Source organism: Arvicola amphibius, chromosome 14, assembly GCF_903992535.2.
Source record: "Arvicola amphibius chromosome 14, mArvAmp1.2, whole genome shotgun sequence".
Lineage (NCBI taxonomy): Eukaryota > Metazoa > Chordata > Mammalia > Rodentia > Cricetidae > Arvicola > Arvicola amphibius.
Genome location: NC_052060.1, coordinates 57139650 through 57167534, shown reverse-complemented (window position 1 = coordinate 57167534; position 27885 = coordinate 57139650). Strand labels below are relative to the sequence as shown.

General features: G+C 44.4%; 1 protein-coding gene across 3 annotated transcripts in view; it reads left to right on the top strand.

Annotated features, from left to right (window-relative positions):
• Positions 1 to 27885, top strand: part of Miga1 (mitoguardin 1) — a 53451-nt gene that overhangs the window by 6943 nt on the left and 18623 nt on the right. For all 3 annotated transcript variants that reach the window (XM_038311186.1, XM_038311187.1, XM_038311188.1), the window contains 5 exons: positions 2472 to 2608; positions 4747 to 4873; positions 7293 to 7426; positions 8352 to 8475; positions 24505 to 24605. In XM_038311186.1, the coding sequence (XP_038167114.1) occupies positions 2472 to 2608; positions 4747 to 4873; positions 7293 to 7426; positions 8352 to 8475; positions 24505 to 24605 (623 nt within the window). The remainder of the gene's footprint in view (positions 1 to 2471; positions 2609 to 4746; positions 4874 to 7292; positions 7427 to 8351; positions 8476 to 24504; positions 24606 to 27885) is intronic.

Below are 27885 nucleotides of genomic sequence, written 5' to 3'. Positions count from 1 at the left end.
CTAGCTTTTGGGAGGCAGAGGCAGAGGCAGGCGGATCTCTGTGAGTTCAAGGCCAGCCTGGTCTACAGAGTGAGTTCTAGGACAGCAAGAGGTGGTGCCACACAAAGAATCCCAGTCTTGAAAACCAAAATTAAATAAAACAAAAACTATGTGTCAATAAATCGTATAGTAAAATAAAGTTTGGGAGGCAGGAGAAGTGGGGCAGCTGTAGGGTTGAGAGCCCGTCTCGCGGAGGAACTGGGTTCCATCCTCAGCATCCACATCTGGCAGCCTCGGAAGTCTGACACCACTGCCTCTGAGCACCTCGCCGCGTGCACATATCACATGCAGATACATACACACATAACTTAAGATAATAAACATTTTTTAAAAACTGTAAAACTATGATAGTACATTCACAGCCTGCCTCCAAAGAATTTGATAACATGTGAGACTATCATTTTAAATCAATAGTGTATACTGTCATTTGTAAAACAGTAATTATTGCATTTGTATAAATATACTACTATAATTGATCTCTGTTACCTTTATGGTATTTGTGATTTTTTTAATTTGTGAGTTTTGTTTAACAGAGTCTTCTGGAGCCCCAGCTGGCCTTGATTTCATTATGTTGTAGTCAGACTTTTCTGTCCCACCAGCCATTCCCCAAGTAACCACAAAGAGACTTAATAATTATAAATGCTCCCATAGCTTAGGCTGTTTTAGCTAGGTTTATAACTTAAATTAACCCATTTCCGTTGATCTGTGTGCTGTCCCAGGCTCATATACCTCCTCTATGTCCTTCCCCTCCTGCTTGCTCTGGGTCTCATGGTGCCTCCTTTTGACTCCTCAGACTCTACCCTTCTTCCCAGTGTTCTCTCTGCCCAGAAAATCCTGCCTAGCTATTGGCCTGTCAGTTCTTTGTTAACCAGTCAGAGTAATGCATATTCACAGTGAGCAAAAGGATTGTTCCACAGCACTGTGTACCAAGGCTGGCTTTGAACTTCTGATCCTCATGGCTACATCCTTGGTGCTGGGATTCTATAGGTGTGCAGCACCTTGCCCAGCTTGTTCTGCGTGCTTTTGCCTATTTCCTTATTATCAAGTTGTAGAAGTGTTGCAGACCTTTAAAGGATTTGTATTTTTTTTTTATAAGAGATATGGTACACACTGCTGAATTGTAGCAATGAGAATAGTTACCTGGGGCAGACGAGATGGCTCAGCGGGTAAGGGCGCTGCTGCGAGCCTGGCAGCCTGTGGTTTGTTCTCAGGACCCGCGTGGTGGAAAGAAGACTACCACATGCTCGTGTAGCACATGGGCCCCCATACACACAACATAAATAAGAATGTGATGATAATAATAATAATCCCTTGACCAGGAGAGATTTCTCAGCATTTTACTGTTTCATGTATTTTATGGTTTCTTGCTTTATTAATTGGCACACATGATTGGTCACCGTTGGTTATTTACTGAGATTTTACTAGGACTCAGGCAAGCACTGTATTCAGCATTTTATTGAATTTTTATAGCAATCCTCTGAATGACAACTACAGTTGCATGTTGCTCTCATTTATGTATTTAAAACACTTACATATGAAGAAAGTACCAAGGTCACATAACATGTGTACTGGGATTTTAAAGCAGAACAGCCTGAGTTGATGGAGGAGGGTCCTCTGTCTATGTCTTACTTTCATTGGTTAATAAAGAAACTGCCTTGGCCCTTTAATAGGACAGAAAATTAGGTAGGCGGAATAGACAGAACAGAATTGTGGGAGAAAGAAAGCAGAGTCAGGCAGACACCTCAGGCAGTCTCCATGCCTCTCCTCTCTAAGACAGATGCAGGTTAAGATCTCTCCTGGTAAGCCACCCCTCGCGGTGCTACACAGATTACTAAATATGGGTTAAAGCAAGATGTGAGAATTAGCCAATAAGAGGCTGAAACTAATGGGCCAAGCAGTGTTTTAAAAGAATACAGTTTCCGTGTAATTATTTCGGGTGTAAAGCTAGTTGGGTGGCGGGATGCAGCCCGTCGCCCCTCCTTCTACACTGAGCTGTCATGCCGAGAGAAACTAGACCTGTATATACTCTGCAGACGAGTGTGCAAGCGGGTGGCGGGGTGTCAGGTGTGCACAAATCCTAACACGTTTAAAGAGAAGCTGGAATTCAGGGGGAAAGTGCTTATGTTTTATACTGACAGTTTGTGAGGCTGTGGCCAATATTTCTACACCGATTACAGAAAGCTGTTCAAAACTGTCCTGAGCAGTTAGCTGAATGTTTTACTCTGTTATTAAATCTGGTATAGTATGTATAATACACAAACTTGAGAAATGTATATTTTAAAAACGTTGAACATTTAATAATTTATATGCTTGAGTAAAATGTGTTTTTTAAAACATCAGGCGTTTTCTGAACTATAATATAACTTAAATTTTTCCTGAAAGTTATTGTTGGACTTGCTGATGCTTTTGGTCTTGATGTGTTTGTTTACCAGGTTCAAGTTGTTCCAGCAGCAGACAGAATTTGACCTTGTCACTAAGTTCTACCAAGGACAAAGGATCTCAGTCCTGTAACTACACTAATGGAGGACTTTTCAGCAAATACTCGGATTCTGCCCAGAGCTTAGCTTCTGTAAGAAAAGCATACTTTATTATTCCTCTTCTTAACACTGTTTACATATCTCTTATTAGCCTAAGTATCACGGATCTGCTGCTCTTAAGAGACAATCTGGTCAAGTCTGTTTCCTTTGCTGCTGGCATCCAGTTTCACTGAATGAGTGATACGGTCCATTTGGTCCTTTGAGAATAGCTTCGATGGCTAGTGTTGATTCAGAAGCAGTGCAGCAGCATCCTTTGTGCTGGACAAGATGTGATGGCTCCAGCGCTTGAGTAAGAGGGTCTTGTGTTTCTGAGCTCGCCCTGTGCTTTTGGGCTCAAGTCATTCTGTTGCCTCATTCCGGGTTGGCTAGACTGCTGCATCAGAGTGTCACTATGCCGAGGAAAAGATGCTGAAGTTTAAAGACCTGTGACAGAGCAGGACACCTAGACTAGAGACCTGCAGACTTGCAGTTCTGAGAGCTGGACAGCAGGGCACAGATGACACTCCTAGCTGTGGCTTCCTCAGCCGTGGGTGCTTCTCAAGTGAGTGTTAAAGTGGCCTCTCTTAGCAGAAGTAGCTCCAGGGACTTGACTCATCTCTACACTTGCTCAGCCGGCCTACTGTTCTGCCACAAAGGCTGTGAGGCAGGGCCCTGCCTTTAGACAGCAGGCAACGAAAACTTAGATCAGGGCCATGACACAGAAGACAGGAGGAATTTAGGTCTACAAAACCTGAGAAGTGGCATCAAGGGAGCTGAGAGGAGGGGCTCAGAAGTGAAGAGGATGTCCTGCTTCTGCAGAGAACCCCTGAGAAACTCACAGCCACCTGTAACTCCAGCCCTAGAGGACCTGATACACCCTCCTGACTTCCTTAGGCACATAACCCCACACAGGCACATGTGCATATATATAATTAAAATAAAAAAATTTAAAACATATAAAGGTGTGGCAAGAGATGTTTTAGAAATGATGAATTGGAAGGATCGATGGACTTGGAGGAGGAACTGCCACTGCAGGCAGGATGCTGACCTCCTCCTGTGAGCTTGTGATGTCAGCAGAGAAGCAGGCAGTCACCAAAGGCACATAGAGATTTGCATTTCGATTTCTTTCCAGAGAACAGAGCTAAAATTAGGGAGTGGGGTCATTTGCATGCAGTGACTGGCCTGGTTGGCACAGTAGGTTTTCCTAGAGAAGGAAGGTACATGAGCAGTAGCCATGCAAATCTAGATAGGTCTCAGCGATGTCAGAACTCCCAAATACCGGAGTCTGTAAGTGCTAACACAGTAAAGGGATGTCAATACTGATTTATGTTCTAGATATTAAATATTGTTTTATTTTTATATTTTTAACAGCAGGGTCAGAGTAGTTAAGAGTCACATGAGAACTAAATTTGTATATAATCAGAATTATTTCTTCAGGTGGAACTTACCTAAGCCATAATTATAAAACATATGTAAATAATTTGTAAATACCATAGCAGGCTTGGCATGTACCTCAGGATAATGTTTACCTAGCATGCTTGCCACTCTGGGCTCCTCCTTAGTACTGTATAAAAACCAGGTATAGTGGCTCACACCTGTAATTCCAGGCAGAAGGATGAAACATTCAAAGTCATTGTTGGCTATATAGGAGACCATGTGTGTATGTGTGTGTGTGTGTGTGTGTATGGTGTGCGTGCATGAGTGGACATGTGTGAGTGTGCATGATGATCCACTTCCTTGATCTTCATTTCAGATCCAGTGTGGGTGTGTGTGCGTGCACACACGTGTGCAAGTGTGTGTGATGATCCATTTTCCTTGGTCTTCATTTTATGTCCAGAGTGTGTGTGTGTGTGTGTGTATGTATGTATGCTCATTCATGAGCAAGTGTGTGATGATCCACTTCCCTTGGTCTTCATTTCAGGTCCAGAGTGTGAGTGTGTGTGTGTGTGTGTGTGTGTGTGTGTGTATGCTCATTCATGAGCAAGTGTGTGATGATCCACTTCCCTTGGTCTTCATTTCAGGTCCAGAGTGAGTGTGTGTGTGTGTATGCTCATTCATGAGCAAGTGTGTGATGATCCACTTCCCTTGGTCTTCATTTCAGGTCCAGAGTGAGTGTGTGTGTGTGTGTGCGCGCGCGCACGCTCACATACAAGTATACATGATGATTCACTTTCCTTGGCCTTCATTTCAGGTCCAGAGTGTCAACTCCTGCCATAGCTGTGCTTGTGGGAACTCTAACTCCTGGGACAAAGCGGATGAGGATGACATCAAGCTTGTCAATATTCCAGTGACCACCCCAGAGAACTTGTATTTGATGGGTGGGTACAAAACTCCAGAGCTCTGGGTACTGACCTCAGCTTCCATTTGAAGGTGGGGGCTCTGTGGCAAAGAGCGAGGATGGCCTTTTAATGTCCTGGGTGTGATCCCCAGCATTGATGGGGGAACAAAACCAAAGACAGTGATTTCCTCTAAGAGAATCAACTGTAATTTTAAAATGACCCATGTCTGTTGAATTCACGCTATATAACACCACCAGCTGTATTCGTTTATTGAGAGTAATATAATAAATTACCATAAACACAGAGACTTAAACAAAAAACAATTCACTCAGGGTTCTGAAGCCAGAAGTCCAAAATCATTATTAATGAGCTGAAATCAAGGTGTCAATTCAGTCACATTTCTTTTTTTTCTTGAAATTTTATATACCAATTCCAGTTCCCACTCTCTTCTACTTCTGCCCCCAATCTTCATTCCCACCCCCATCCACTCCTCAGAGGGAGACAACATAGTCTAGCACATTGCTTTGAGGCAGGACCAAGGCCCTCCCCACTACATCCAGGCTGAGCAAGATAATCCCTCCAAAGAGAATGGGTTCCAAAAACCCAGTTCAAGCAGTAGGGATAAATCCTGGTCTCACTGCCAGTGGCCCCACAGACTGTCCCAGCTATACAACTGTCACCCACATTCAGAGGGCCTATAGTTTGGTCCTGTGCTGGTTAACCCACTGTCACATTTCTCTAGGAGACCTGTGAGAGAATTCAGTTCTTTCCTCTCCCAGTGGCTCATGGCTCCCAGCATTCCTTGGGGTTGTGACAGCATCACTCTTCTACATTACTCTCCACCTCACTCTCTCGTTGGTGTGTCCCATCTACCCAAACCTCTCCATTACACTGGTGATTTGATTTACGTTGGTGTGTCCCGTCTACCCAAACCTCTCCATTACACTGGTGATTTGATTTACGTTGGTGTGTCCCGTCTACCCAAACCTCTCCATTACACTGGTGATTTGATTTACGTTGGTGTGTCCCGTCTACCCAAACCTCTCCATTACACTGGTGATTTGATTTACGTTGGTGTGTCCCGTCTACCCAAACCTCTCCATTACACTGGTGATTTGATTTACGTTGGTGTGTCCCATCTACCCAAACCTCTCCATTACACTGGTGATTTGATTTACGTTGGTGTGTCCCATCTACCCAAACCTCTCCATTACACTGGTGATTTGATTTACGTTGGTGTGTCCCATCTACCCAAACCTCTCCATTACACTGGTGATTTGATTTACGAGGTATTCTAAAGCAGCCTCTCGAGGACACCCTGATCTTAGCCACGTCTCCAAAGACCCTTCCTTATGAGAGAACCCAGGTTCCAGAAGCAAAGACCTGATGTGTTGGGGTGCCTTCACTCAGCCTTATATGCTAACCTGTTGTAGTCTTTGGACTCTCGGCTAGTGGCAGCGTTAGGACCTGATTTAGTCTCTTTTGTCTAGATATCATTGTGTCCTGTATCCAGAAAAACCACCAAGTAGGAGGAAAATCTATTTAATAGCTGAGTATCCCTCTTGACTTCACAAGCATGAATGACTTAGAAGCTGACTGAGTGTTGGGACCAGCTGCTCCTGATGTGGATCGGGTCCTTCAGCCTGCTTCTCTCCTTATGCCAAGCAAGCTGTGTTCCCTTCAGTAGAGGTTCATGCTAGATAGCAGATGTGCCCAAAAATCTTCACATGTTTGGCCTTCGAGCAGGGAAGGGAATGACTGGGCAGAAAGGGGTTCACTTCTGAATATTTTCCCACTCTTGGGACAGCCAGGCTGCATCTGCTCCTCTGTTCTTATCATAGCTACTTCTGGGAAGAACTGAACCCAGGCCTGGGACCATTACTTGAATCTCCTGTTTATTACATCTTGTTACTGTCTGAGACAGGGTCTCGATATGTACCTCCGGCTGTCCTGGAACTCAGTCTGTTGATCACGCTGGCCTCGAACTCAGATCCACCTGCCTCTACCTCCAAAGTCCTGGGCTTAAAGGCGTGTCCCACTACACCACGCTAGTTCATTATGAATTAATTCAGTCTCACAAAAGTTCTCACGACATGGCCAGAGTAACCGGATTCTTCCATCAGCGTGTAAGGTCAATAGCCCTTTGCACAGTTCTCAACAGAGTCCTTTCTCTCTGGAACCTCATGAGGCTGCGTCCATTCTGCATTTCTGTCTGCATTCTGGTCCTTCCACACTTCCTCCAGAATGGACCCTTAAGCTCTAACCACAGCATTTTAGGGCATCCCTAGCCTGCAGCTGTACACAAATTCCTCCCGCAAGCATACAAACAACATGATCGTATTTATCACAGCAATAATAGCTCCTGTAGGTAGCTTTCCTCCCAGTTTCTGTTTTTGATGTTACATGTTAAGGAAACATGGTTTTCCCCATTTACAATCACTCCGCTCTTAATTCTTAGGTATGGAATTGTTTGAAGAGGCCTTGCGTCGATGGGAACAAGCGCTGACCTTCCGCAGTAGACAGGCGGAAGAGGAGGCCTGCGGCTCTGTTAAGCTGGGAGCCGGAGATGCCATCGCTGAAGAAAGCGTGGACGTAAGGACGTTCTGCCTCCGGTTATGGAAGGGCTTCTTTCCCGGCAGTCAAACACATTGTTAGCTTTCCCAGCTTGGGACTATATGGGAGATTTTGGGGGTTTGTTTTGTTTTGATTTGAAAGAGGGTCTCCCTATGTAGCCCCTGACAGCTTAGGACTCTTAGTAGACCAGGCTGATCAGAAACACCCAGCTTGTCTGCCACTGCTTCCCCAGGCCTAGGATCTTGCCCAGCACGAGGGGCTTCTTGCTGGGCATTTTCTTTCCAAGCTTTTAAGCACTTCTGGTTTTTTAAAAATTGTTTTGTTATTTTATATGGATAAGTTTGTCCCTGCATGTATGAATGTGTACCATGAGTGTGCCAGCTGCCTGCAGCGGTCAGAGGAGGGTGTTGCGTCTTCTGGCACTAGAGTAGCAAACAGTGGTGAGCTGCCCCGCGGGTGCTGGAAGCAAAGCCAGGCAGGGCGGGCCCTCTGCAGGAGCGCCTCTTCATGCTGAACCCACTCTCCAGCTCAGGATGGGCAGAAGCAGCAGACGCAGTTGATTTCTATTGTTTTGTAATACAGAGGTTGAACTGAGTCTTTATTGATCATTTCAAAATTGGAGTAGATTGCAGAATCAGAAGCCCGGGACAAGAGGCCCTAAATCTAACTGAGCAAATGCTCTAGGCAATTCTTCTATATGCTCAAACCTAAAAACGCTTAGTCTACTTAAATGATCAGTCAGGACCCAGTTCTTCCTCTCTACTACAAAAGCAGTAGGTCTGTCTGAATTTTTATGATTAGGTACGGCCACCAGCACAAGTGATCCCTGCGCCAGCTCTGTCTACACACAAGTTTCTCGTTAGAAGGCAGGTTTCTGTGTACAGATTGTTAACACTGGGTGTAATAGTTACTGTGTGTTTCTGTTATTTTTCTGTCTTCGTAGGACATAATTAGTACGGAATTCATCCACAAACTTGAAGCTCTGCTGCAGAGGGCCTATCGCCTCCAGGAGGAGTTTGAAGCTACCCTTGGAGGGTCTGACCCTAACTCCCTTGCAAACGATACAGGTAAGGTAGAGGTTTTTGAGGTTTTCTGAAGCCTGTGAGTTTTTCTTTTATAGATTGAATCATTTGCTGAAGTGTCTTACGTATTAAGCATTAAGAGAGAAATACCTTGTGAAATATCCAAGAAGAAAAAGTGTCCGCTGTAGCCCTAGCTGGCCAGAACTCATAAACCAGGCTGGTCTGGAGCTCAGAAGTGCTGAGAGTCAGAGGTTTTGTGAATGAGATTAGAAGAAAGGAATGATTTAACATTGTTTCTTTCTGTAAACCCCTCTTAAGCTTGAAATAAGGGAATGAAGAGGGGGTTGGAGCAGCAGAGATGGCCTAGTGGTTGGGTTTTGCTGTTGTTGCTGTTGTTGTTGTTATTTATGCTTTTTGGGGTACATAGCTCTGGCTGTCCTAGAACTCACTATGTAGACCAGGCTGGCCAGGAATTCAGAGAGATCAGCCTGCCTTTGTTCTGTGGGGAAATTTTTTGAATAATTTAGGTTATGATCTGATTGTATCTTATCTGTAGTCCTAACTACTTTGGTATGCTGAGGCAGGAGGATTGCTTGAGCCTATGGTAATCACGTTGATGCTGATTATCTTGTGCTAGGGTCTTTGCTGAGCACTTCATGTTGAGCACACTTTCTTCTCGGAGTCAAGAACCATTCTCAGGGAAAATCGTGATATTACTCATAACAAGGACCTTCAGCACCCAGGAGGCTGAGGCAGGACCATGACATCAAGGCCAGCTGCCAGTGCTGGTTTCCAGCAAGGCACTGGGATACATAGTAGTAAGAGCCCATCTTTTCTTTTTCTGGTTTTGTTTTTTTGGTTTTTTTGAGACAGAATTTCTCTGTGTAATAGCTTTGACTGTCCTGACTTTGTTGACCAGGCTAGCCTCAAACTCACGGAGATTTACCTGCCCTGCCTCTCTAATGCTGAGATTAAAGGCGTGGCTGGCTATAAGAGCCTGTCTTATAACGAACTGAAATAGAAGGACCCTAATAAAGCCCAGTGTAGAATCATCCTGGTTTTCAGGTGAGAAAAAGAGTTCATAGGTCAGTATTCCATACCGCCTGACCGCTGATGAGGCCGAGCAACACCTTATAACTTATAGCCTTATAATGGCTCTGAACTTTGTGGGCAGAGAGTGTCTGCAGAGGTCCACCAGAATGTGAAGCTTGGAGACCACGTACTGCAGAGGCAAGAAGACTCAGTTTTGTAGGTGTTAGTATTTTGTGAGTGTCTTACTTTTTTCTCTTTTCCAGTACTGGGGATGTAACACAGGGCTTGTACACGCTCAGTGCTCTACCACTGACTTACATGCCTGTGGACAGGAGGTCAGTTCTGGGTGTCTCTCTTCATCAGTTTCCACTGGATTTTTTTAAGACAGTCTCTTGTGAACCTGGCACTCACCAGTTGGCTATGTGGCTTTGCCTGAGAGCTCTAAGGGTCTGCTGAGCCTTCTTTCCAGCCCCCCATATGTCTGAACTCTTATGCACTAACATCTTAAGCTTGATGGGAACAGCAGGTGTTTGTTCTGCCCTTCTTGTTGCAACTGTTACATGAAATGAAGGTTTGAATTAGTTCTCTACTTGCAATGAATGTGAAAGTTTCCCACTCACTCCTGAGAGACTTGCTGTTGATTGTGCCGTTGAAATCGCTAGAGGGCAGCATATCTTGTCTCCAGTTTAGAGACCAATGACTCATAAATGCCATTCTGTGATGCTTCCTGAACTGTGAGTTCATTTTAAGCCAACACTTCTGGCACATTTTGCATGCACCTGCCACTGTAACTCAGAGTGAAAAAGGCCTTGACAGTCTCAGAACACTTGACAGTTAGTCTCAGAACACCTGACAGTTAGTCTCAGAACACCTGACAGTCTCAGAACACCTGACAGTTAGTCTCAGAACACTTGACAGTTAGTCTCAGAACACCTGACAGTCTCAGAACACCTGACAGTCTCAGAACACTTGACAGTTAGTCTCAGAACACTTGACAGTTAGTCTCAGAACACTTGACAGTTAGTCTCAGAACACTTGACAGTTAGTCTCAGAACACCTGACAGTCTCAGAACACTTGACAGTTAGTCTCAGAACACTTGACAGTTAGTCTCAGAACACCTGACAGTTAGTCTCAGAACACTTGACAGTTAGTCTCAGAACACTTGAAATAATAGTGAAGATTCACATGAGCGTGTAAGTTCTTCTACCTAAGCATCTAGATGTTTAGGGTGTGTTTATTCAAGTTTCTGTCTGTCAGATTATTAACAATGGTGACTTCGTAATTGTAAAATTTTTTTCAGATAGGGTCTCCCTGTGTATCCAGTGATGGCTTTGCAGTCACTGTTTTGCTCAGGCTGGCTTCCAATTCAGAATCCTCCTGTCTTCCAAATGCTTCAATTACAGGTGTGTGCCACAATGACTGGCTAGCTGCTATAGTTTTTTGTTTGCTTGATTTTTCTTTTTTTTTTTAAATATTTTTTTATGGTTTATTTAACTTTATGTGCATTGGTGTGAAGGTGTCAGATCCCCTGCAACTGGATCTTCAGACAGTTGTGAGCTGCCATGTGGGTGCTAGGAACTGAACCCAGATCCTCTGGAAGAGCAGTCAGTACTCTTAACCACTGAGCCATCTCTCCAGCCCCTTTGCTTGATTTTTCAAAACGGGATTTCTCTGTGTAACTCTAGTTGTCTTGCAAGTCACTCTGTACACCAGGCTGGCCTTGAATGCAGAGATTCCCCTGCCTCTGCCTCCTTAGTGCTGGGATTACAGGCATTATATATTATTATTTAAGAAATATTTTCACTTATATGTGTGTGTTGGGGTGCACATGTGTGTGTGTGTGGGTACCTGAGTAGGCCAGAGGAGGCCTCGGATCTAGAACTGGTTACAGGAGGCTGTGAGCCGCCTGACTGTGGAGCTGGGTCAGAAGAGAGAGAAGTTTCTACCAGCCTTACCCGTGCAGCTGTTGGACCCCTGGCTCACCGTCTTGGTGACACCCATCTAGCCTTGCTATTAAGACCCCCACTTACAGTCAGGCCTAGGAGAGTGGGGTCAGGTTCTGCAGGGCAGCCATGAGATTGCAGGTCCAGACCTGGCTGCAAGGCTGGGAGCACAGCCAGAGCTGAGCAGTGACTCCTTCATTACATTGTGTCCCTAGCAGCCTAGTGAGGACTCAGTGACTCATCTGTTACATTGTGCCCTGGCTGCTTAGTGAGGATCCGGTCCTCAGCGTCTGCCAGTGGACACTTTTCACAGGGAGAAGCAACTTAGAACTCAAGCAGAGAGAGTGCTTTGTAGGACGGACTTCAGTTTGTATTCCAGCGCTCATGTAGAAGGCAGCTGGGTTGGTATGGGCTGTAATCTCTGGAGTTGGGGAGACAAACAGAACCCTGAAACTCAGTGACTAGCTTTCCTAGCTGAATCTGTGAGCTTCCGGTTCAGTGAGAGACCCTGACTCGAAAAGAATAAGATGCCCAGCACAGCATACTTAGACCCGCCCTCTGAGGCTCAGGGAGCATCACAACAGAGAGCAGGGATGTAAGAGCTGTAAGCGGGGAGATAGAATTGCTGTTGTCGGGGCCTGACAAATACCATCTCACAGCACCTGTGGTTGCCTGTACAGGGCCTACAGGAGACTGGGCCACTCAACTGCCAATCATGGGTGGGAGGGACTCATGGTACTCTCTCCCTCCCAGATAAACTGTTGGCAATGGATTGATTCTGGATAAGGGACAGTTATCGGCTTCCATTGTGTACCAAATGGTGAGTCCACACGGCTCCAACACATGCCCACACAGATGGTCCTGGTTAAAATCCGTGGACCAAAAAACCGAAAAGGGAGGTAGGGCATGGATGTAGGAAAGGGACCTGTAGGGGGAGGGGAAGAAGAGGAAGTAGAATGCACTATATATGTGTACAAAAATGTCAAAGAACAAATTTAATGGATAATAATAAAAAAGATAGAGGGTGGTTTGCAAAGATACCTGCCCTCAACTCTGGCCTCCACATCTAAGCTTCTACACATGTGTGCACACCTGCAAACACACATGCTTAGGGACACACAAGTGCTTGACAAAGAAATACAGCAGAATTGTTAGATGTATTTCTACCCATCTTTAATCCTGTGATAAGAAAATGGCTTGCATTAGGAAGTAAGGGGAGGGTGCTTTTCTTGGTGGCTGATGTCACATCCATTAAGTGTAGGATAGGTCTCTGAGTTATCAAAATGTGTATCTCTATCTCCTTTGCATCCATGCATAATAGCCTGGAAAGAGTAAAAGTTGGGGGCCAGTCTGGACCACTTAGGGAGACCGTGTCAAAAGAACCGAATAAGTCCCATGTTGTTTTCACACAACAGAGTCCTGAGATTGATCTAGACCTGTGGTTGAGACTGTGACTCTGGCATTTCAGAGTGTGGCAGATGATTGTTGAGTAGATGGTTTTTATATGCGCTTGGAGCAGTAGCTAAGATGGTGGTATTGAGATTTTCTGGTCTGTACTAGACGTGGTGGCACATACCTTTAATGCAGAAGCTGGGATGCAGAGGGAGGTTCATCCCTCTGAGATTGAGACCAACCTGGTTGGTCTACATAGGGAGCTTGGCCCTGCTAGGGCTACATAGTGAACCTGTCTCCAAAAAACAAGGCAATTTGTTGATTGCCAGGATGGCTCAGAGAATTTGGGTGCTTACTGCTAAGCTGGACACCTGTTGACAATCCCTGGAACCCACACGCTGTAAAGAGAGAACAGAAGTCCCTCAAGTTGTCCTCTGACCCCCACTTTGCACAACCCATAAATAAATATAAGAAAAGTAAATGAATACATTTGCAAGTATTTATTGAACTGTTTACTGTGCACCTTTTGTGTTGTGTGATTCAAGTGAAATAAGACCAGGTCAGGTCTCCAGTTGAACTTAGCTGGATTGACCAGGTAAGTCTTCCTCATATGAGACAGTTGGAGAGCAGTACAGTATACTTTTAACATTGAAAGCTCTCTGCAGACCATGCCCCTTAGCTTCCCGCCTGCCCATTCTTTCTATATCTTGTAACTGAAGCTTTCCTGTTTTAGAGCCTCAGATAAAGAACTTGAAAGTAAACAGATGTGCTTTGGGACGTGAGTTAATTCTTGGCTTATCAGCTGCTATTCCCGTGGGCTCGTGGACTCCTGTCCAGACTCACATACCACAGACATCAAGCAGTAGACACATAGCAGTGGTCCACTTAGTTATGCTTTTCTTAATAAGTAAATCTTGTAAATTTTGAAAAACATGGTATAAATGAATGGTGAATTCAGAAATACTATTTTATTCTCTATATATGTGTATATGATAAATATGTCAATTTTCATATGCCGAATATATAATAAAAGTATATCTTAAAATAAGTAAAAATTTTTATTATCTTCATTATTGTGTTACCTTTCTTATTTTTTGATAGAAACTACTTTCTAGTTGGTCACAAAGACTGTGGGGTAGGTAGGCCACAGGATCAAACCCTGACACCCGGAGGATGTCGCTTTAGATAGGACCCTCTGTTAGCACCGTGTGTCTGAGTGTGCACCCTGACCCCGGATGACATCGCTTTAGACAGGCCCTCCCGTTAGCGCCATGTGTCTGAGTGTGCACCCTGACCCCGGATGACGTCACTTTAGACAGCCCCTCCGTTAGCGCCGTGTGTCTGAGTGTGCACCGCACATCTGTCACTCTGGTGTGCGCCAGCTCGACTCGCGCACTGGGTTCTGTGTGTTCTTAGTAGCAAGTTGTTTGTGTCAGGAGCCGGTTATTTTTAGGGAGCGATATGAATCCTAGACTTTAGTCGTATCCTCGTCTCTAAATGTTCAGGCAGGGAATCCCGTCTACTGTTCGGGAACTGGTACTGTTCTTCTGTCATTCCTGTGCTGCTAGGGATCCAGTGCAGTGCCTTGTGTGCTGGACGAGTATTCTGCCCTGCGACACCCGGCGCGACGTAGTCTTGGCCGGCTTTCTTGGTCCTCTGTGTAGGTCCAAATTGATGGATTAATACCAGTTTAAAAATAAACATGATTTACAACATACGGAGCTTGCTAATAGTTTGTGGACGTTATTTGATTGATAGGGCGTACATGAATTAAGTTCTAGCTTATTAATCTATAGTTACTTTTAAAATTAATTAGTCTTTATATCTTATATGCATTCTTTAAATAACGGTATTATTGTAACATCAGTATTAGAAGCAACCCTAGAGCCATGAAGCCATGAGTATGATCAATGTTGGCTGTGGTTTTTTTTTTTTTTTTTTTGGCTGATGCAAAGGATTTTGAGATTCTTTTACACTGATGTGTAGGAACAAATTTAGACCTTAAAAACAAACCAGGAATCTTATACTGTTGAAAAGTGGCGCTGTAAAATATGCATGCTTTGCTATTCGGCCTCCACAGGATCTATTTTTAAAGCAGAGTGAACCAAGGATCTTAAGTCTGGAATATGCATTTTGAAAAACATTTTTGCTTTGGTACTTTTGTTATTGTTTAGGCTTGTTTGTCTTGTTGGTTGGCTGGTTTAGAATGGATGCCTCACTGCATAGCATAGGCTGGCCTTAAAGTCAGGATCTGAGCTGGCCCAGTGGCCACGTCGGTAACGGCACAAACCTGAGCACTTGGGACCCCTGGAGCTCACTTGCTGGAGAAAGGAAACTGAATTACATAAATTGTTCTCTGGCCGGGCGGTGGTGGCGCACGCCTTTAATCCCAGCACTCGGGAGGCAGAGGCAGGTGGATCTTTGTGAGTTTGAGACCAGCCTGGTCTACAAGAGCTAGTTCCAGAACAGGCTCCAAAGCTACAGAGAAACCCTGTCTCAAAAAGTTAAAAAAAAAAAAAAAAATTGTTCTCTGGCTTCTACACACATGCCATGCATATGTGTCCGTACATATGCATACGTACATGCACAGTAGATACATGTGAAAACCATGTCTTCTGCATGTACAGGAATGTACCAGCACACATAGCCCAAACATGTCATTTCTTTGTGTATAGCAAGAATGGTGTAATGGAAAGGTGTCAGAGGGGGGAAAACCAAAGCTTACTACAGTTTTAGTTGACTCATCTGGTGTTTAAGAAGCAGCACAGACAGCGCGGTGCTGGGGAATAGGCCCTGCTCTGTGTTGGTCAAGGGCTGTGGATACAGTGAAAAAAGAGCTTGGGAGTGTCTGTGGGACGCTGAAGAGAAGGCTGTGTGGAAGGAGTCGCTCGAAGACACACAGCAGGAAAACAGCTGAGAAAAGGGCTAGCAGAGAGTGCCAGAGAGTCCAGCCACAAAAGAGACCGTGTTTGAGGATGCAGTGTGCACATGAGGCTAGACCTAGGAGACAGGACCAGGGAAGTCATGTGGAACTTGTTTCTTAGGCACTGAAAATTACTGAGATGTCAAGTCCAATATATATGCTTGAAGGGGATTGTGGAAGGGTGACTGATGTGACTTCAATATTTTTATCCTCTCTTGTAGCTCCTTTTTTGTCGAAGTGCCTGTGTCTTTTTGGGTTTTGCTGTTATTGTTGTTGTTTTGAGTTGATGAGAGTTCCTCTAAGGGAAAATAAAAATATCCTTTTTTCTAGCTTAGTACTGAGTACACAAATTTCTCCAGCAGGGAAAAGCACAGCACTGTCATATGGGATCTCCTGTCCAGGAGAGAGGTGTTACTCTGTCTGGTAAGTTCCCAGATAGAACATCCAGAAACACTGAATGAGTTTCGCTATAACCGGAAATACCTCAGACTCTCCTCTCATCCAGTGTCCCAAAGTTGACACTGTGGGACCAGTGTCGTCCTCTTCCCTTCAGAATTCCCTGACAGGAGGAGAGCCTCTCCGAGGCTGTATTTTTAGGGCGTGATCTGAGCGGCAGGCTTAAGTTATGCAGTCAGATCTCTCAATAAGCACAATGCGAATGGCACAACACTGGCGAAGTGTGGCTCGTCACTTCCCTCCAGTGTGAAGCTCGTAGTTTTAATTTCAGAGGGCGTAATGATACCACAAAAGGAAACTACCTGGTGTCATTGCTGCATGCCAGGACAGCTAAAGAGAGGGCCAGTGCAGCGGGGTTGTAGTTGCTGTATGCTCTAGAAACAAAGGGGCGCCGCTCCACAGCTTCGATTCATCTGTCATACAGGGGTTTTGTAGAACTAGGAAAAGGCCAAGAGTCACCTTTCTCCAGGGAAGTTGGCCTAGTACTTGGATTAGTTTTCTGTCCCTACTTGTCCCTTTGGCCAGGGCCTTCATGCAGCATACAGACCGATTGTACCTGTTCGCCTGTTAAGGTTATAGACAACTTGGAACTGCAAACTCTTTTTTTTTTTCTATTTTTGGTTTTTGAAGACAGGGTTTCTCTGTGTCACCCTGGCTGTCCTGGAACTCATTCTATAGACCAGGCTGGTCTCAACTTGATCTGCCGGTCTCTGCCTCCCTAGTGCTGAGATTAAAGGCGTGCGCTGCCACTACCCAGCCTTAATTAAAATGTGGGTGCCCCCCTCCTTCTCCCTGAGTCACCAGGGTGTGTTGTCAGTTGTATTTCCCAGTTAGGATCACAGTTGTTCTGCTCTGCCATCGTGGTGTTTGAATGTTTTGATAAACAGGGAAAGCCAGACACAACTGTTAGGGCAAGCTGTTCTTGTTCGGTGCCGTAGCGGCAAGCTGTTTGTGTATGCGTGCCACCATCTCATGTGGGAGTCAGAACTCGTCGGAACCCAGCAGTCTTCGGGGCCGGTGGATTGCAGTGCCACCCACAGCAGTACAGAGGCCCACTGAAGGGTGCATCAAGAAAGTACTGCAGGGCTCCGTCTTTCCCGTTCAGAAATTGTGTTTGGCTTGTAAATTCAGCTTTGTTCTTTCTTCCAAGCTGTATATTTCAGCATCTGAAAACCGGGGTGGAGGATGGTTTACAATATGGGTAGCAGATTTTCATATAAAGAGGATGTGTGTAGTAGCACACGCTTCTAATCCCAGGCACAGGCTATTCCAGCCAGGGCTGCATAGTGAGATCCTGTCTCACAACAAACCCTTGAACACACACAAAAACCTTCCCACAGAAGAGCCACAGTAGTTTTCTAGATGGCTGATAATTTGAACCACTTAAGACTACAGAATACTTGTTGGCAGCAGGAACTTGTCCATTTTCAGTGAAACTGGAGAAAGGACGGGTTCTAAGTTGTAGTTAAGCTGGTCAAACGCCTCAGGAGACTAGTCAGCAACAGTGAGTGAGCCACAGGTGGGCTTCCTCCTCTCTGTGGGATCAGGAAAGAAGAGAGACATCCCTGGAATCTCCACAGCGTCTGCAGAGGCTAAAATAGACCCAGGGCCTTCTCAGTGACAGGAATAGAATGTGCCTAGAGACAGCAGAACCAAGACACAGAAAACCCCACTTGGCTTGATCTAAGGAAATAAAGCAAGGCCTGGGGCCAGGGTCCAGGCTGAGATGGCTTCTGGTTTTCTTCCCTCTCCCTCCTTTAAAACAAAAAAACAAAACTTTAAAAGCAAATCCTTCAATTATGAGGCTGTGGAAGGAGGAGGAAGACTAGAATCCAGTCAGATTTCTGGCCTACGGCTAAGTGAGCTAAAATTAAACACTGTGGTGCGGTAGCTCTCCCAAGAAGAGCGTTGCTGATGTCCCAGTGTGAGTGTGCTTCACTTGCTAGGTGACAAAGACAGGCAGAAAACATTTTAAGATCTACTTACTTACTTTTAAAGATTACCAATCAACTAACCCAACCAAAGAGTTACTCCATTGAGAGCCGGTGTGGCCACTGCTAATTTGTTAAATGCCATTAGCTTGTAATTTACCCTGCATGGGAAGCTTTAAGAATTCATTCATTAAAGGGCATAAGCTGTATATTTCAGGTTTATAAATTAATTTATCACACTTAATTTAGGTCTCGATACTAGAAGCATCAGAAATTTAACAGGACTCTAAAAATATGTTAAAATCTTACTACAGGGGCTGGAGAGATGGCTCAGAGGTTAAGAGCATTGCCTGCTCTTCCAAAGGTCCTGAGTTCGATTCCCAGCAACCACATGGTGGCTCACAACCATCTCTAATGGGGTCTGGTGCCCTCTTCTGGCGTGTAGGCATACACACAGACAGAATATTGTATACATAATAAATAAATAAATAAATAAATAAATAAATAAATAAATATTTTAAAAAAAATCTTACTATAGATAAAATGACCCAAAAGAAATCAATGTCCGGCCCTTTAGCCATGGTTCTCATGTCTTGGGAACTGCTAGTTTATAACAAATAAGAAATGTTAGTTTGCATGAGCCTCATTTAAGTGGCTTTAATGTCCTCAGGACTCTGAAGAACTGCATACACTACTGGGGTGGGGGCAAGAGAAGAACCACATCCCTTGCTAAAGTTGCTGCTTCCAGCCTGCAGATTGGTTTATTCTTCTGTGGTATACGTTTAAGCAGTGGTTGCTGAGAAGCAGAATTTACTAAATGGTACACATTTGTGAGTTGCTAATTTTGGATGTTTAGAGACCTGGCGTTAAATTCCTGTGATAGCTAGTAGTAGATTTCACTCCTATTTTTACAGAGCTCACTGAGAAACAGAGGTGAGACTCTCAAGGGTACCCAGCTGATAAGCAATAGGGTAGGGCCCTGACTTTAACGTTAGCTCTCTGCCTTTCAACTCGTGGTTTTAACTCTTTCAACACGGCCTGATACTTCAGATGATTTGGGAGGATGTTTATGCCTATAAACATGCATTTATATAAAACACATCTGGTATAAAACTGCTAGGTCACACCGGATGCAGTTTTAAACTTTCGTAAGATTTTTTTTTTCTATGTACCTGAGTGTTTTGCCTGCATACATTTGTGTGTGTACCACATGTGTGCAGTGCCCCCAGAGACCAGAAAACGGCTTTGGATCCCATGCTTGAGTGTTTTATGTGCACTTGACACAAGCTAGAGTCATCTGAGAGGGAACTTCCATTAGGAAAAGTCGCCATAAGACTGGGTTGTAGGCAGCTATTGGGCATTTTCTTAATTAGTGATTGACGGGGGTGGGCCCAGCACATTGTGGGTGGAACCCTCTCTGGAGTGTGGTCCGGGGTTCTAAAAAAAAAAAAAAAAAAAAAAAAACCAGGCTGAGCAAGCCTTGAGGAGCAAGCAAACCAGTAAGCAGCACCCTCCATAGCCTTAGGTTCTTAACCTGCTGAGTTCCTGTCCTGACCTCCTTTAGTGATGAACTAAGATGTGGAAGTGTGAGCCACACAAACCCTTCCTCCCCAAGCTGCTTTGGTGGTGGTGCACACCTTTAATCCCAGCACTTGAGAGGCAAAGGCAGGCGGATTTCTGTGAGTTCAAGACCAGCCTGGTCTACAGAGCAAGTCCCAGGCTAGCCAGGTCTACAGAGAAAAGCCCTGTCTCAGATCAAAAATAAGTAAATAAAGTAAATAAAAACCCTAACTAAGGAAATCCAGCGAGCAGTTTCTGGAACTGCTAAGATGAAAGCTTCAGTCTTCACATTCTTGCGCTCTCCCTGTGTTTGGTAGTACAGTCGAGAATTGAGATGCTTTCCAGAGAATGTTGTACATTTTAATTGGGTGTGTAAAAACAGTGAGTTTGGGGTATTGCCCAGGCTTTCTTCTTTATACATTTTATTGGTTCATTCAAGAAACAGATGCGTTCTCTCTCTTCAGCATCATTAAGCTGCCTTTCAGGAATTATAACAATCACTGAAATAAGAGACACAGTCTGTTGTCTTCTGGCACATAGATATAACACATTAGCGATGCACTCAGAGTCACCAATAATTTGCTGGTATTGCATTAAGCAAAGAAATCAAAGCCCTTCCCTGTGGTGTTATTGAACCAAGAGCAGCTCAGATTTGAATTCTCTACTTGACTTTCCCTTTGCCTTCCATCCACTGCCTGCTGTATGAGTCTGAATCTGTTCCTGCCTGAAGGCTATGTGAATCAGTCGCTGTGTATGTGTGTCTGTCTCTGCAAAGGGGCTTTGCTCTGCCTTTATTGAGCAACCCAGAAAACACCACTTGAGGGACACATTACAGAAATCTTTAATGGAGTTTCACAAGGGGTTAAGTCGCTGACTCCAGCTGACCCCATCTGGATATCATGGATAGCCATTTAAAAGGCTGCCCTCGGTCTGTTTGCTGTTCCCAGCGAATGCTTATCATAGCACCACATGCCCTGCTCTGAGTGGGGCACGGATGGCACCTAACTAAGATGACAGCTGTGCATTACAGGCTGTAAAAGCGGAATATACGGTAATCCAGGGCAGTGAGGTTGATCGTTACATTGTTCTGAAAAGTGGTATACATAATAATCCAGGGCTGTGAGGTTGATTGTTACATTGTTCTCTTAAAAGCAGGCTAAACCAATGGGCTGGGTACACAGTAGAACAGCAGTCTTAAGTGACCTTAAGGTGCCTTGTTAACTCTGGCTGTGGGGTCCAGCAAGAGTTCCAGACTGTTACGATATAAGAGATGTATCCTCTGTGTTTTGAGACAGGGTTTCTCCGTGTACCTTTGGAGCCTTCCCTGGAACTCACCTTGTAGACCATCATGTGACATTGTACAGCAGGGTTGGACTCAGGGAGTCACCCTCGTCCCTCTGGAATTGAGTCAGCTTTGTTAGATTTTTCTTTCTTTATTAAATAGAGTGCAACCATAATTGATCTCAATGACACTGAATGGCTAGGTACTGTCAGCTGAAGCTATAGCTGACGATGTGTACAAAGGAAAGGGGCTCTAGATCTCTGTGGTGTACCGAGACAATGACAACAGGCGCGCGCGCGTGTGTGGAGCCTAGTTAACAGGCTGTGAATGTAACCCGCTTTAACGCTGCTGGGGCATCGTGAAGTTGTGCTTCCTTACACCAGCAGCTTACATACTGACAATGGAAAGTAATTAAGAAAGCTTCAAAACTCGGACTCTTAAACATCTTGTGTGTGTATGTGTGTGCATATGTGTGTTTGTATGCATGTATGTGTTTCTGTGTGTGCAACTGTGTATATGTGCTTGCATATATGTGTTTCTGTACATGCATGTGTATATGTGTGTGCATGTGTGTACATTTGCATGTGTGTGCATTTTAAGTGTCTTATATGTACTGAAATGAAAATATGGGAATTTTCCCCATAATTGAGTGTCCAAAGATACCATTTGCCAGCTATGAAGCTGTTTATAAAAGTGTGAAACAACTGGACTGAAGAGATGGCTCAGCAGTTAAGTTGCTTCTGGCTCTCACCGAGGACTTAGGTGTGGTTCCTAGTGCACACTTCCAGTAGCTCCGGTTCCGGGACAGACACCATCTTCTAACCTGTGGGCGTCTGCACATACGTGGGTCACATAAATCTACTCGGGCACACATAGAGGTAGATAGGTAATAAGACACTTAGTTCATTTTCTGGTTTGGTAGAATACTGTAAATTTCTCAGGTTTTGTTGTTTCCCTTTGTTTTGGGGTGGTTTGTTTGTTTGTTTTGTTTGTTGGCTATGCAAGGTAGAGAATCCAGGGCTCTAGTCCATGTCAAAGCTACACAAGTATTTTACCACTGAGCTATATTTCCAGACTATTATTATTTAAATAGAATAATTTAATCTTGGTTTATAATGGTCATCTAGCAGAAGGGTTTTATTTATTTAATTTTTTTGAGATGGGGTATGGCTATATTGCCCATATGAACTTTGAACTGCTGGGCTAAACTAGCCTCCTGGCTCCTAGGTATAACCAGGATTCTACCAGTGCGCCACCACACCTGGCATGGTAGAATTTTAAGACAAGAAGCTAAGTGTGGGGGCTGGAGAAATGGCTCAGAGGTTAAGAGCATTGCCTGCTCTTCCAAAGGTCTTGAGTTCAATTCGCAGCAACCACATGCTGGCTCACAACCATCGGTAATGGGGTCTGGTGCCCTCTTCTGGCCTGCAGCCATACACACAGACAGAATATTATGTATATAATAAATAAATATTTTTAAAAAAAGAAGCTAAGTGTGTTCAAAGGATTAACACAATTGAAACAATTATAACTTAGACTTTAGAAGGTAAGTAGTTTAAATGTAACAGCTGGCCCCAGCAGACGTGAAACAGCGACCGAGTGTGCAGCGTGTGTGTGCAGCGTGTGTGTGCAGCGCGTGTGGGCGCACGCCCCCACCCTACCGAGGCCTCAGCGCTGTGCATCAACCCTTTTGTTCTCTGCAGGACTGAAAATATCAGTTGCACAACTTTTGAATTTAAACTAAATTAATGGCGGTGTGGATTTCTACTCTCCAATGGAGTCACAAAGGGTTCTTCTGATACATAGGGGTTCTCAAGAAAATTTGAAAGATTTCTGGCAAAATTAATGACATTTATTTAGGGAAGGCTTAGTAGAATGGAAATTTGAATAAATGAAAGCAAGGAAATTCCTGATTTCTTATTAACGGGGATAAAGCATTTGACAAGTTTAACAGATTGAGAATCTTTTTTCTTCTTTGCTTTTTACACCCATTTCCAAGTACGTTAGTTATTTGCTACAGTCTAATCACCTAGATAAGTGGGTTTTAACCTGAAAATGAATTGTCATCAAATGGATTTCTGTTGGTGGTGTGGCAGCGTCACACCCACCTTCAGGGTATTGTGCATAGCCAACAGATGGCTGGCCTGGTGGCCTGATAAATTATTTCTAAAAAGTTGAGCTTTATCACCATTTGAAGAGCCACTGAGGCAGCCGGACGGGTGGCACATGCCATTAACCCCAGCACTCGGGAGGCAGAGGCAGGCGGATCTCTGTGAGTTCGAGGCCAGCCTGGTCTAACAGTGAGTTCCAGGACAGCCTGGACTACACAGAGAAACCCTGTCTCAAAACACAAAACAAAGCAAAAGCCACTGAGGCAGTTGGTCATATTTGACTTTTAAATAAAAAGAATAAGCATGAGAAAGAAACTGTTGCCTGAGCTTTGTTGGCTGCTCCGTTTGTAAAGTCAGCCTTGGAGTTTGAAGACGACACGGATAACGAGCAGCTTACTCTCGGTGATTAGCCAGAAATGTTGTGTTAATAATTCAGTCATGCCTTATGAATGCAAGTGTGGTGGCCTTTTTGTGTTTTGAGACGGTTTAGCTAAGTGGCTGCCTGCTCTGAACTTGAGATTCTCCCGTCTCAGCTTCCTCAGCTTACCTTACTGCTGTGGGCCACCACAGCTTGCAGAGTGAACGCCTTTAATCCTAGCTCAAGAGGCAGCGGCAGGTGGATCTCTGCACATGGAGACTGCCTGTTTGTTTCCTGGCTGCCCAGACCCAACATAATCACACAGAAACTATATTAATTAAAACACTGCTTGGCCTATTAGTTTAGGCATATTTCTGGCTAGCTCTTATATCTTAAATTAACACATCTCTATTAATCTGTGCATCACTGTATGGTGTTGTGGCCTACTGGTAAGGTTCCGTCTGGCATCTGTCTCCTGTGGCAGCTACATGGTGTCTCCCTGACTCTGCCTTCTTTCTCCCTGCATTCAGTTTAGTTTTCCTGCCTAGCTCTATTCTGCCCTGCCATAGGCCTAAGCAGCTTCTTTATTCATCAACCAATAAAAGCAACACATATACAGAAGGACCTCCCCCATTAGATCTCTGTGAGTAGAAATCCAGCCTTGTCTACACAGTGAATTCCAGGACAGCCTAGGCTACGTCTCAAAATTTTTTTCAGTTGATTTTAATGAACCTTACACTATTTCAAATTTAGAGAAGACCACTTGCAATTAAATTGTGTTAAACTAGTATTGGTGTTTACATACTTTACCAAGTATGGTAAATAATTTAACTGGAGTTATTTTTTTAAGCTTAAAGCTCTTTTAATGAAAAATAAGTTTAATCTCTACATTAAAAAAAAGTGCAGCACTGTGTCCCATGGCATGGCAGTACATGAAGTGCCGTGCGGGTTTTGTCAGATTACAGCCCGCTATAGTTGTTCCTGTTTTCCCTGGGCCCGAACGTCTGAATAAAGAGGGGAGGTAGAAAGTGAACACAGCAGAGACAGAGTAACGACCTCGTACCTTCTACCTTTTCTCTTTTAAGATAAAGATACAGACGTGAGCACCAAGGAGAATGTGGGTGACTTTGGCCTGCAAGACGCCCTGAGCAGTGAATCCGCAGATCTCTTCTCTTCAGCAGCAGAGGTGAGAGAAGTCGTGTTCATGGTGAGGTGGTGTGCCATTGCATGACACAGTTGCCGCGCGCGTGCGTGCGTGTGTGTGTGTGTGTGTGTGTGTGTGTGTGTGTGTGTGTGTGTGTGCGCCTCAAATATGTCTCTGCATTACATTTGTGCCTGATGCCCACAGGGGCCAAGACAGGCTTTCAGGTGCCCTGGAACTGAAGTCACAGATATTTTTTTTTTTTTTTTTTTGGTTTTTTGAGACAGGGTTTCCCTGTAGTTTCTAGAGCCTGTCCTGGAACTAGCTCTTGTAGACCAGGCTGGTCTCGAACTCAGAGATCCACCCGCCTCTGCCTCCCGAGTGCTGGGATTAAAGGCGTGCGCTACCACGCCCGGCTCACAGATGGTTTTTAACTGCCATACGGGAGTTGAACCAGGCCCGCAAGAGCAGCCAATGCTCATACCCATCAAGTAATCTCTCTAGCCCTGCCTGGTGTTGTGTTTTTCTTCACTTTTGTTTGAGATAGGGTTTTGCTCTATACCCTATGCTGGCCTCGAACTCACAGTTCTCCTTCACCCTTCTGAGACTGGAATTGAGTATGTAACCTAGCAACATTGTCTTTCTAGAGCCTGGAGAGATTACTCAGCAGTTAAAATCGCTGCTTCTAAGGTATAACTCAGAATATGAGTGTTACAAGATAAATTCTTTTGCAAGTAATGTAGCTGAACGTGATCGTATGCACCATTAATCCCAGGACTCTGGGAGGCAGGCAAATTTCTGAATTTGATGCCAGCCTGGTCTACAAATGGAGTTCTCGGACAGCCAGAGCTACAAGTGAGATCCTGCTTTAAGGGAAGAAAAACGGAAAGAAGGGAAGAGTGGATCAGAATCCTGAGAAGTTAAACAGTGTTTGGTAACTTGATAGATTTATTCAGAACTTAAAGATCTGTTTTCCCTGTTTAGAGTAAGACAATTATTGCAATACACTTTTCTTTAAACTAGGCCAATCATTTGTCAAAGTGATTGACAAAATTTTCCTATATGTAAGCTTTGCTGCACGTTGATTTAGCTTATTTCCAATGATAGCTGAAAATACTTTTTTTTTTTTTTTTTTTTTTTTTTTTTGGTTTTTCGAGACAGGGTTTCCCTGTAGTTTCTAGAGCCTGTCCTGGAACTAGCTCTTGTAGACCAGGCTGGCCTTGAACTCAGAGATCCGCCTGCCTCTGCCTCCCGAGTGCTGGGATTAAAGGCGTGAGCCACCACCGCCCGGCTGAAAATACTTTTTGAGACTTATAATGATACCTGTGTTGCAGCGTGTTCGATCACACTGTGAACCCTAAGTTTGTGTTTGCACTAATTAAATAAAATCAATCTTGGGTCAGGAGGCGGAGTCAACAACTAGTAGACAGAAAGTAATCAGAGAGTCAGAGGGAGTCTGGAAGATGGATAGAGAGGCACACAGGAAGTTGTAAGGAGGGACTTTGAGTGTGGCAGTCTTTTTTTGGTTTGGCTGAGCAGAAGGAGGCTGTCTTTCTGAGATGCCTGCGAAGAGGGAAGTTCAGCTACTTGCTCCTCAACCTCTCTGAGCTGGTAGTCTCCACCCCAGCCTCTGACTCTTGAGTCTTTTTTATAAATGTTCTATTTATAAATATATAAATATTTATATATTTTTAATTTATTTTAAAAAATTAAAATTTAGTTTTTAACTAAATCTCTATTACAACAATAGTTTCAGTTCTAAGACAACATTCCTCAGGTGTCTGTTACCAAGAATTTGCACTACAGGCTCAGCATCCCTGCCCTGAAATGTTTGATTCCAGTAATGTTATATAATGTTATATGTGTGTGTGTGTGTGTGTGTGTGTGTGTGTGTGAACACACACACGTATATAATTTGGAGTGTTTGCATAATAATGACATATTTGGAGTACAAGTCTAGACATAAAATTCATTTATATTGTAGCTAGAGAAATGGTCCAGCACTTGTTCTTGTCAAAGACATGGGTTTGGCTCCCACCAACCACAGAGTGATTCACAACCATCCAAAGGCACGTGTGGTGCACATACACACATGTAGCCAAAACGATAATATATGTAAAATAAATAAATCTATCTGTCATATAACCTAAAGGTAATTTTAGGTAATATTTATTGTTTGGTACCTTGGCTGCAACCCCTACAAGGTGTGATATGGCATTTTTCGTTGTGATATCACACCTGCACACAGGCTACAGGTTATGCACCATTCTGGGGTGGGTTTTCATACCCGTGTGATAATAGCATTAACATGTTATGTTAGTGGCAGCAGATACCAGAAAGCTGTTGTTTCCTAGCCAGTGAGTGCTATAGCACTGAGATCAGAACTAACCTGATTTTTCTCTGTGGTCAGATTTACTGTCCTAAATAATGTTGTCGTAAAAGGTAAAGAAACCCTAGTCTTTGTGAAGCCGCACAGGTCCAGACAGCTCTCCTCTGGCTGCTGAGCCCTTCTTCCTGTAGCCTTCTTTCAGTCACTTACCTTTTCCAATGCTTGACATTTTATTTCTGCTGCTCCTTCTCTCTCTTTTTAATTATCGTGGCCAGTTTCCAGGAGGGCACAGCTGTGTGGGGCAGCGAGATGTGGGCTGTGCTCTGCAGTAAGGGAGCCCTGTGTTCCTTTGTAGCTGCTCTGCCATAGACTGCTGAGCCAGTTAAAGGCCACCGTCCCCGTCACCTCAGCTTTGAACTCCTGCACCGTGGCGTCAGGGGAAGGCTTCAGGAAGTTGATTCTCTCCTATGGGAGTCCTCAGGTTATTAGACTTGATGCAAGTAACTTTGCCCACCTCTCTGGCCCTAAGCCACGTGTGCATATAGTACCTTACCCACAAGCCACCTCTCTGGCCCATGTGTGCATGTAGTACCTTACCCACGAGCCACCTCTCTGGCCCACGTGTGCATGTAGTACCTTACCCACGAGCCACCTCCCTGGCCCACATGTATATTAGTCTGGATGTTGCCGGTTGCGTGGCAGCCTCTAGATATGAGCAAGACAGTGTAGTCTGATTGAGAGCATAAGGTCTGAGGCTGGAGCACAGTTAAGTGTCTGCTGCACAGCGTGAAGGTCTGAGGTCGAGCCCCAGACCTGTGTCATGAGACAAGTGCCTGGATTAGCACCTTCAAGCTCAGAATCTGGATATTAGATACAGAAGAACCCCTGGGGCTTGCTGGGGAGCCAGTCTTGCTAAATCATCAATTCTAGGTTTAGTGAAAGATCCCGTTTTTAAAAATAGAGGGAAATGGTCAAGGTATATACCAAACATTAACC